General features: G+C 50.6%; 1 protein-coding gene across 1 annotated transcript; it reads left to right on the plus strand.

The window, feature by feature from the left end:
- Window positions 1-1,320: 1,320 nt before the first annotated feature.
- On the plus strand, window positions 1,321-8,528 carry LOC103781881 (F-box only protein 10-like; the record flags this gene model as incomplete). Its single annotated transcript, XM_008949605.1, has 3 exons — window positions 1,321-2,172; window positions 6,389-6,538; window positions 8,392-8,528. Coding segments are annotated over 3 exons (1,139 nt in total), but the record flags the coding sequence as incomplete, so codon positions are not given.
- Between the last annotated feature and the right edge of the window lie 2,770 nt (window positions 8,529-11,298).

Here is an 11,298-nt window from a genome sequence, read left to right on the forward strand (position 1 = left end):
CATGGTGAAGAACTTCTTCCTAATGGCTCATCTGTATCTACCTACTTGAGTTTTTGCTCCATTCCCCCTAGTCCTATCACTACCTAACTAAAAAGTCCCTCCTCAGCTTTCCTGTAGGCCCCCTTAAGGTACTGGAAGGCCACAATAAGGTCCCCTCGGAGCCTTCTCCTCTCCAGACTCAACAGCCCCAACTGTCTCAGACTGTCTTCACAGGGGAGGTGCTTCAGCCCTCTCATCATCCTCCTGGCCCTTCTTTGGAAACTTCTCTTGTCCTATTGGTTGTTCCTTGGGAAAAAAGACCAACCCCCCCCTTGTTCCAACTTCTTTTTAAGAAGCTGGCAAGAACAATGTCTCCCCTGATCATCCTTTTCTCCAGGCTCAATGACTCCAGTTCCCTCAGCTGCTCCTCGTAAGTCTTGTGCTCTAGAGCCTTCACCAGCCTGTTGCCCTTTAGACATGCTCCAGCACCTCAGTGTCCTTCTTGTAGTGAGAATATCTTTCTGTTGTCCTTTCATGTAGATAAGCAGAAATGTGCCCTGCTTGTGCAGGAGAGAGATATTTGGCCACACAATTGTCCTTGTGGTTTGCCAGCAACCATAAATTGCTGTGTGCAAAGCACAAAATTGCCTAGCAAAGCAGGCACGCCATGGTGAGAATGACTAACAGTTCTGCAAGTACCAGCAAGTCAAATGGGAAACCACAGCCAGGGAGTGAAGAACTGATGGTGCATCTCCTACTGCAGTGTCACAACGTAACACCTGCACAGCATCATGGCACAAAACATCTGTTTTGCTTTGCACAGACAGATTGTGGGTGCAGCATCCTTCTGCCAGATACACTAATGGCTCTGGAGACAATTGCAGCTTTCTGGGGCCAACCAGGTGATGCTCAATGTCATCTTACCTGCTGCTTCACCCAGTAATACCCCTGAGTCCATTAACAATGACAGCTGGAAAATATACTTCTCTGAAGGCTGCAGACTCTTCTCTGTAGGGACCATTGCTGAGGTTTAGTGATCTTGGCACAGCTAGGCCCTATTTGCTTCCATGTGTGACTGGAGGTGCAAGGTGCAACTTGGCAGGGAAATTAAGGAATCATTGCCAGCAGGGAAGAAAGTCAGTAGATGTCACTTGTTGCAAGACACTTGCTGACTCAGGCTGCAGCACTGCATCTGTGCCTCTGAGTTTGTTCTGTTTGTGACACTTGAATGCATCTTGTGTTGTTAGCGTGAGTTCATTTGCTGTGGAATGACTTCATGGTACATCCAGGGCTGCTTTTTCTTGCTTTGTGCAGTGATCACACCTTTTGCTTGCTTTCCAGACAAACTCAGGCTTTGTCCAGTTTGACAATTGCAACTTTGAAAGTGTGCAGCTGCAGATCCATGCTCCAGGGACATGCCAGGTGAAGTTCTGCACCTTCAGCCAGTCCAGCATCCACTTGCACAGTGTGCCTCTCTGCATCCTGGAGCACTGTGAGTTCACCGGCAGTGACAATGCCTCTGTGACTGTAGAGGGCTGCCCGAGTTCGGACCGTAACTGGGCCTGCAAGCACCTGGCCGTGCTGGCCAAGTCCTCTGCAGCATCCATGCAGAAGCCTGACCCAGATGACTGCCTTGAGGACAAGAGGGATGGCTGGGGGAAATCACTGCTGGGGCCAGTGGGAACGTGCGAGATTGTTGTAGGGGAAGAACGAAGCAGCTTCCTGTCTGCTGCAGGTGCTCAAGCCCTGCTTGGTTCAGCGCAGGAGGACACTGAATTCAGAAAGAACCTGCAAGTGGCAGAGGAAGAGGAGGAGTACCTGGCCCTCAGCTCACACTCCAGTGACAGTGAGTTACTCAGTGATGACGAAGAGGATACTCAGGCTGTGTATAAACTGTCCTGTCAAGCCCATGGCCTGAGTCACACCCTTGCTGACGTTATGGACAGCAGGCTTCAAAGCAACAGACTGCATGCCCTTCAGAGGGACCTTAAGCTCAAGTCTCTGCAGCAGGAGCTGCAGCAGGACAAGGAGGCCCAGGCTTTGGCCAACTCTCTGCAAGGCTGCATCATCCGACAGTGCCTTTTCAGGGATGGAAAAGGAGGAATATTCATTTATTCACGAGGGCAAGCAAAAGTGGAAGGAAGCATCTTCAGGGAACTGACCTACGCCGTGCGATGCATACAAAACAGTAAGGTGCTGTGACAGCTGCTGCGAGTCCTCCTCCTTCTCCCCACTGCTCCACCAGGTCCTTTCCTGTGCATGGCTTGAGTTAACCAGCCCAAATGAAAGGCAGATTGCTTCCAGCTGCCTGCTTTTCACATGCAGTAAGGCTGTGATTGCAGTTGGAGGTGTTAACTTGGTGGCATGTTGCAGTTGTATAGCCAGGCCTGCTCTAGCTGCCAATAAAACTTTCACCCTGTAGAAGTGATAATCAGTGCTGGTGATCATCACCTTTGCTGCTCCCAGCACAGCCTGCACAGTGAATGCTGAGACTTGGGGATGGCAGAGTCAGGTCCTGGTCTTGCCCCATGCTATGGCTAGTCCTGGCTGCCTCAGCACAGATGGCTGTATATATATAGGCTACTCCTACTCATTGTTCTCTGCATTTACATATAATAGATACAATTAAGCACTCTGTAATTAAGCAGGTTTACATGCATTGGTTTCCACTGCACTGTTTCTGGCAGCACTTCCTGAAGAGTCCTTATCCCCAGGTCTGCTCCATGGCTGCCCACACTGTCCTGGCCTCCAAGCAAAGCAGCTGGCAGCAGGAGGGCACATGTATCACGGCTCCAGGGAGGCCCCGGGGTTGCTCAGCCCCAGCAGCACTGTGCAGGACAATCCTGTAAGCAGTCCTGTCACCCTACACACCCCATTGTCCCAATGCACCCATTGCCCATGAGCAGCACAAACATCCTTACACCGTTTTCCTGTGCCCTTGCACTTGCCAAGCAAAAACTGCAGCGCACACAAGCCTTCCATTAGCTGGTTCACAGCATTAGCAACATCTGAGGAAGGATGGTGCTTATATATATGGACAGTTTGGGTGCCAGCACAGGCAGAGGCAGGGTGTAAGGAAGGACTGTGGTCAGGGGCATGTGCTGGAGGCTGAAATGAGGTTTCCCCTCAGCATGGCATCAAGTCGCCCTGCACTTGCCCGGAGCTCTCCCCCTCTGTACCTGTGCTTCTCTTTAGGCAGAACAGGATGATGGCAGTGAGGTCTGGGGGAATAATCACATATAATAAAATCCTCAGTGCTATTTGTGTCATGGGGGCTCAGGGGGCTCCTCTCTAGTCACCTGCACAGGGCAAGACCAGCCTCACTACTTGGTCAGGATTTGGGGCTACTTTCCAATGTACCACTTTAAAAAACTGCGTATAAAAGTTTTGTGGGGCAGAGGAAGGTAATGTTTTTCTGCCTGGTTCTGGGTAGACTGCACAGTCCTGTTTCTGTGCAGAAGCAGTTTGCTTCTTGGCAGTGGAGGGTGGCTCCTTTCTTTCTAAGGGATACCCATACCAGAGGTGCCCTACTGAAGGCCAACCAACAGAGACACAGAGTGGCAGCAGGAGGGAGCAGAGGCACCTTGGGTGGTTCCATCAAGATGCTTAGCCCCTCCGAGTTGCCCTGGGCCTGTTTCCACAGAATTTAGGCTAACAACAAATGCAAGTCCAGCACTTTGGACTGCATACTGGTTTTATTCCTTTTAGTTTGCTTCCAGTTCACTTGGCAGCCTGGTTTCAGCTGGTAGCAAATGGGAGGGAAATGAGGCCAGCTCAGCTGCTGCTTTCAGTGGAGATTTGCTCAGCTAGGAATTAGCCCAGAGGTTCTCATTGAGAGGTGAGGGTCAGCGCATCAGGCAGTGGGAGATAGTGAAGTTCTGCTGGTGAGATGGGGGCAAGATGCAACATGTGTGTCCTCAGCACAGGAGAGATAGGAAGCTGTTGGGATGGGGCCAGAGGAGACTATTACTATGATCCAAGGGCTGAAACCCCTCTGTTGTGAGGCCAGGCTGACAACAGTTGGGGTTGCTCAGCCTGGAAAAGAGAAGGCTCCAGGGAGACCTCCTGGCAGCCTTTCAGTACTTCAAGGGGCCTGTCAGAAAGCTGTGGACAGACTTTTTAGCAAGGCCTGTTAGGACAGGACAAGGGATGATGGGTGTAAACTAAAAGAGGGGAGGTTTAGACTAGAGAGAAGGAAGTAATCTATTACACTGCGTGTGGTGAAACAGTGGTCCAAGTTGCCCAGAAAGGTAGTTGGAACCATTCCACATGAGGTTGGACAGGACTCTGAGCAACCTGCTCTAGTTGCACATGTCCCTGCTCCCTGCAGGGGTTGGACTAGATGACCTTGAAAGGTCTCTTCCAACCCAAACCATTCTATGATTCTATGAAGTGGAAGCATGGTGGAGCTGGCGAGGGCTTGGTGTCCTTGCACAGCTAGGAACCTCTGGCACCAGAGAAATGTGGGTTTGGGTCTGGTGTGCAGGACTCAGTTGGCATGGGTGCCTGCATTTCTCACCTCCTGTAGCTCCCTCTCCAGGCAGCCCACTGTGCCTGATGGAGACAAGTGGCTGGCAAGCCCTGTCAAGCTCTGCATTTGGTTGGGGGATGAATGAAGCACCTTTCTGGAATGAGCAAATAAACGGAAGTACAATTTAATTACCTTCTGATCTGTGTTGCTTGTTGAAGTGGGGTACACAAAGGCAGTTTGTAGATTATTTCTTAGCACTCGTAAGACATGGATTTAAGACATGATTTTGCTTGGAAGATATTAAAGATTGATGCTGCATAAATACTTAACTACCTGCTTGTTTAGAGGAGGGTAGGTTGTTTTGAGTGATGTCAGTGACTTCAGTTTGCTGGCTGGACTGTTTCTGCCCCCAGACTGTGGCTTCTTTGTCCTGAAGGCACACGGTGACAGACAGGTCACGTGCTGAGCAGGCATGCTGTACTGCACTGGCCCAGTCTGTCTGTGGGTTTGACGTGTCACCTCCAAGCCCTTCTGCAGAAGGGGGCCAGCCTGTGGCTGTCTGTACAGGGAGGACACCAATGCGGGTGTGGACTGCCCACGTGGTGATGGGGCAGGGCTGCTGTACCATGAGCACTGTGGGGGTCGTGAATGGTCACTCAAGTCAGGGATGGAGTAATGCACTTCACTTCTAAGACAGAAGCAGCAATGTGTTTGTTGAAATAAAACATCTGTTTAACAAAGATTGATGGTAAATGTGACAGCAGTTTAACAAGATTCGACAGCAAGGTGCACTTGATAATTTACTGCACAGGGGACAAGGTCAGACAAAACTCTCAGGGTGACCCTGCTATTGAGGCACAAGGTTCAGAGTGGACTCCCTTACTTTGCTTTCTAACTTTTTTCTGTTAGAAAAGTTGTTTCTACGTGTGGCCAGATCTGATCTTTGTCTCAGTTTTGGTCCACGCTTTTTCTCTAAAGGAAGAGATACAAAGGGTAAGAAAAACCTCCTGTTAAGTCACGAGGTTCAGAGAGAGCCCCTTTGCTTTTTAAACTCCTTCTCAGAGAGGAGTCAAGATGTGGCTGAATCCAGTGCTAGCCCCAGACTTGGTCAGTGGTTTATGTCTAAAGGATTATGTGTGCACAATCAATCTTTTGTATCACTTAGCTAAGATATCAAAGTATAGCAGCTGTTAATCACTTACTGAGAATCTGTTGCAGCAAGGCCTCTCTCAGCCTTGAGGAGGGACCTTGAGAGGTGTCCCTGCTCCAGAGGAGATCCTGGGTGCAGCCCACTGCCATGCAGGAGAGCTTGATGGGCCCTGGGGTGTCCACTAGTGATGGAGCAAGGCTTACAATTATGTTTACATACTGATTTCATAAGTTAGTTTCTTCTAAATTTGGCTTGAGTTGGACAGTGACCTATACTGTGATTCAGTGGGTATATAAGCTAAACCAGCCCTGGGCTGTTGTGTGGTCCTCCGTCTCTCTGGAATCCATACAACCAGGTGTATCTATCAGTCACTTGAGCAGGGAAATAAGGGAAACAGAGGTCAGGCTGTGGTTGGTGAGAGCACGTCGCCACAACTCGCTTTTGCTGACGGTGTGCAGGCACAATGCAGTGAACAAACACCTGAACACGGGCTTCATCAAGCAGAGGGGTGTGTCAGGCTAAGAGGATTTCTTTGCTCTGGCTGTGCAGCACCCAGCGCTGTGGATCCCCAACCCCAAGCAGACCCATGCCAGTGGGTATTAACCACAGCATTGGTCCATATGCACTGATGTTCCTTTCAGCTGTCCTGTTTGTGCCTGGCACATCCTGTACTGCGGGAGGGGCAGAGGGGGTTGTAGCTGCACAGAAGGAAGAGCTATACCTTTTGTTCATGTCCTCCTCCTTGTCCTTCTAACTACAGCTCCAGCTGCTTCTCCTCTTCCCTGCAGGTTGTCCTGTTGAGGAATGACATCCACCATTGCAAAGCATCAGGGATATTCCTGCGCCTGTCGGCAGGAGGCCTGATTGCCAACAACAACATTCATTCAAACTGTGAGGCTGGAGTGGACATTCGTAAGGGAGCCAACCCCCTTGTTCTGGTATGTACCCCTTCATACCTGGCATCATGATCTTTCTCTCATGTGCTGTTTCGCTCCAAGGAGCAGCAGGGATCCATCTCCCAGTATAGCAAACACTGACCTTTCTGTTAGCTTTGCCCTTCAGCCTGTTTCCTACATTTTTGTTGATGAATTAGACTACAGATAACCCCAAGGATTTATGGTCTCCTGCTCTGTTTCATGGTATGTGTCTTAAAATTGATGTGCATGCTATGAACCCATTGTACTGGGTATTTTTTCTGCCAATGAACAAACTGCTTGTTCTGCTTCCTGGTTCAGGAGGTCTTCCCTGAACCAGGAAGCTCTGTGGAGTGCACTCCACAGACAGACACTCCTGACTCTCCCTGGAGCTGGGCCCTGCTCTGTTTAGGCCTTTGTGAACGTGGGTCGATCGGGTGAGAGTCACCACGTGGGCACCTTTTTCTTATATGTTTAACTTGCTGCTCTGGCTGTTTCCCATGCCAGCTGTGGGCACCCTCGGGTCTCTGTCTGTACCACCTGCTGTGGGCAGAGTCACGTCTTTTGTGGGATTGTTGGGGGTGGTGTCGTTTATGTCCCAGCTGATTGATCTGTTTGTACCCCCAGCGATCATTCATGGAGTGTCCTTCTTGTCTACAATACAGTCTGAGTACTGGTTCATCTTCCTGGTGGTGCTATCATTTTTGTTGGGCCTGGTCATTGGCAGAACAGTGTTCCACTATGAAACAAACACCTCTGTGTAAAGAATGAATGTGTGCAAGCAAGGTAGAAATGGCACTGTACTGTAAATGGTTTCTCCTGCTCTGGGAATCATGGTCTACCCTGGGAGTTGGCGGAGGGTCTTAGCTCTCTGCTCAGCCTTGGGCAGGAGGGGAGCAGCAGCTCTCCAGTGGCGTGGCTTTTCCTCCCCGTCAGCAGTGTCTCCAGTGTGGTGATCATGTCAGTTTGCTCAACACTGTATCTGTAGTCATCCTTGAAGGAACTGGGGCCTCACCATGCAGGGTGAGTCAGGGAGGTAGATACAAACCACCATCCAAGTGGCTCTGTAGCTGCATCAAGCTCTCCATATGAGCTCTGCACAGACAATGGGTCAGGCAGAGCTGCAGCCCCATGGATAAGGAGAAGATGGTAGGTCGGCCATGGAGCCATGGGCTACATCTGGCCCTGCTTGCAGCTTTGATCTGCTGTTTGTTTCTTGCTTGGTTTGGCCATTCCCGCCCCACTACTTTGTGATGTACTAGGCCAGGACTGCTCTCCTGCTCAGAGGGTCCCAGTGTGCTCCTGTCCTTCAGGAAGATGTTGGCCCCCGTGGAGGGATGCCGCTGTGCAGCTGTTGGCAGCAGTCATTCAGGCTGTGCAGAGGGCCATCCAGCAGCTTGAGAAAAGGCACCACACTGCAACACTGAGCCTGCTGCTAGACCCCTGCCTGCAGCTCCTGCGGGCTGCCACCGAAGGCCTTCTTTTGGTGGCCATGGGGAGGGGTTGGACTTGCAGCCCCCACCAGCCCTGACCAGTGTCAAGTGGCCTGTGGGGAGCAAAGCATCACTGGGTCCAGGGCAGCCATCAGAGGGGACAACAGGAGCTGATGGAGGAAGAAGGGGCTGTAGGCATGTTGGGAAGGGAAATTTGGCATTGTGTACTAGAACCCCAAAGAAAAAGTAAAAGTTAAGTGTACCTTAACCATTTGAGAGTGATTTATTGGCATCTGGATTAATTACCCATTTGCCCTTTTTCCCTGGCAGGGTTGGGAGCTGTTGCTTTTCTCTGTGGTTGCTGTCTCCACTTGCTCACTTTTATGAGTGACCTGCCTTCCTTTTGCTTTTATTCCCTCTACATGTGCAAAAATAAAACTATAGTGCAATAAGATACACAGTGGCCTTCGCTCAGGCATTGTCGTCGCTGGCAACGGAAAAGGCATCATCCGTAGCAATCAGATCTATGGGAATAAAGAAGCTGGCATTTATATTCTGTATAATGGAAACCCTGCTGTGAGGTATGTTAGCTAGCACTGATCTCTCTCTCTCTTCTCCTTTGTCTGTTTAGAATTATTCCTCTCACTGTGCACACTTTTTTTTTCTGTCCCCACCGTAGAGCAGAAATAGGACTGTGGTGCACTAGCACCTTTCTGTGACTTCCCTCTATCTGTTTGCTGCATCCAGGTCTTTTCTGAATGCCAGCCCTGGGTTTTCCTGATGGATCTGAAGAGGACACAGGCTGTTTTCAAGATGAATGACTCACACATGTCATGGTGCTTTTCGCAGGAAAGAGGGAAACAGACCTTGGAACTCCCATCTTTCTACTTTAAAATCCTGGAGCTACTGACTTGTGTGTGTTTAATACCATATGGTTTAGATGTTAGTATTGGTGTCTGGCAGGCTTTCTTCAGGTTGATGCCATCAGCTTTATCTGGTGGTATCAACTTGTAGCAAAGAACCCAGAAATGAGGTGGCAGCTGGAGCATGGTGTTGGTGAGCAGCGTCTCATCTGTGCTGCCACCTCTTCCCACCTCTCACTGTGCTGTGAGTGACAAGGAACAGGCATGTGACGACTCACCATGGTGCTATAGAGCAGAGTGGGGCACAAAGGGCCCTGGATCAACCCCATAGCTCTGTGTGAGTATTCATGCTGCAAGTGTTGATAATTACCAGTGCTTCAGCCTTGAGTCCTGTAGATCTAATGAAAGCGACTTCTTGCAGGTCCATGATCTGTGTAGAGCTAGTGAGGTTCAGACAGACCACCTGTATAGACGTGCAAGGACAGGTTACCATGGTGCGTATTCTTGGCTGGGACCAGGCCAGTAGAAGTCTGCACCAGAAATAGCAGCCCTGAAAACACAGGGATCAGGGCCAGGCTTCCCAGCAAGGGGTTATGAAGATATTGTCTCAGGGAGGTACTGATTTCTGAGAAAAGCAGTATCCCAACAGCAGGGCCCAGCAGTGCAGAAGACAGAGAGATTCACTAGATACCCTTCCCTCCGTACTTTTCTTGCAACATCATTTGCAACCTCAACTTACACCTCTTGACTGACATATCACCATCTGTGCCTGCTGGCATGTAGGAGGTGATGGGGAGGAGGCAGGGAGGAAGCTTGATGGGAAGACACATTGCCTCTCCTCACCAGCTGCTGATTTTGGAGGAGCCCCTCTGCTTCACTCGTCTGTGCTGTTCTGTGCTGGTGTGAGGCAGACTCCACTGCTGCGTGCACTGCACCAGCCCTCGCCCAGTGCTGCCATGTGCTGCTCAGCTGAGCATGGGACTCAACCCAGGCTGTCAGCATGGCTGGGTCTCACCAACAGGCTGGCTTGTGTAGCTGCACCTGTGCGGGGCTGCCAAAACATGGATGTTTATGATGGGAGAAAAGTCCTTTGCTGGGTGACTGTCATGTTTTAGCCTGCTCAGCCAGCAACAAAGCATTATGCAGCCACTTACTCACTCCCACCTGCATCTGGTGGGATGAGGAGGAGAAAATATAATAAAAGTCTTGAGGGCTGAGACAAAGGACAGCAGGGGCACAGTCACTGTTTACAGTGACAGGCAAAAGAGAGCTTTGACTTGGGGAAACAGAATTGATGTAAACTGAACAACAAAACCACCACCAATTCACCAACTGAATCAGAGTAGGACAATGAGAAATACAACTGGATCTTAATAACACTTTCCTCCCACCCCTCCCCACACTTCCAGGCTCAGCTCTGCTCCTGATTCTCTGCCTCCAGCCCTCCAACAGTGCAGGGGGCAGGGAATGGGTGTTGCAGTCAATACCAGTCTGTCCACTGTTGTTTCTGCCACTCCTTCCTCCTCAGGGGGAAAACTCACAGTCCCTGTCTGCTGCATCAGTGTCCCTCCCAATGGGAGACAGTCCTCCACAAACTTCTCCAACTACAGTGAGTCCCTTTGCGGGCCATAATCTTCCCCGTGATGGATCGCTCCAGTCTGGGCTTCCCTCAGAGTTAGGGCCTCCTTTGGGATCAGTCCCCTACTCCAGAATGGGCTCCTCTGTGGGCCACACATAGGATTCTGCTCCACTGTTGATGTCTGAGGGCTTCAGGGGCTCAGCCTGCCATCCCATCATGGGTGAAAGGCAAATGACTGCTCCAGTGTGCCTCCCTTCTCCTTCCTCACTTACCTTAGTGCCCCCATGGGGACTCTACCACATCTCCTCTGCAACACAAAAGAGCTCCCAAAACAAAGGAAATGGCCCATCAGGTTTTACTCTCTTAAGCTGTTGCAGAGGCACTGACTAGCTTGGTCTTGGTCAGAGGTGAGTCTAACCTGGAGCAAGGGGTACTTCTCAAAACTGCTTACAGGAGTCACACCGGTAACTCCCTCCTCCCGTGGGCAAACCCAACACAGTGTCTTTCCCACAGATGGCAACATGATAATGTTTTGCCCATTCCCAAGAGCTTCACGTCTGTCCTGTGCCACAGCCTGGCCGAGGGGCAGGTCTGAGTGGGGCATTACGAGTGGCTCTGTGCAGAAAGCAGAGAGGTGTCCTCCTGAGAAATATGCCAGTACTGTGGGTGCTGAGTACCATTTTTAAGCATGATACAGGCCTCTGGGCATGTAGATTTTCCAGTCAGAGGTACCATCTGCAGCAGCTAAAAACCTGTTTGGGTAGGACTGTGTCCCCCACTGTGTTGAGGCCAAGGCTGGGAGGTACGGCGCATGGTGGTGGATCTTCATGGGAGCATGTTTGCTTCCCTGAGCTGATGAGAGCCATGCCAGAGGGTGCTGCCAGCTGGTGAAGGGTCTAGAGCTCAAGT

Source organism: Merops nubicus, unplaced genomic scaffold (assembly GCF_000691845.1).
Source record: "Merops nubicus isolate BGI_N331 unplaced genomic scaffold, ASM69184v1 scaffold28811, whole genome shotgun sequence".
Lineage (NCBI taxonomy): Eukaryota > Metazoa > Chordata > Aves > Coraciiformes > Meropidae > Merops > Merops nubicus.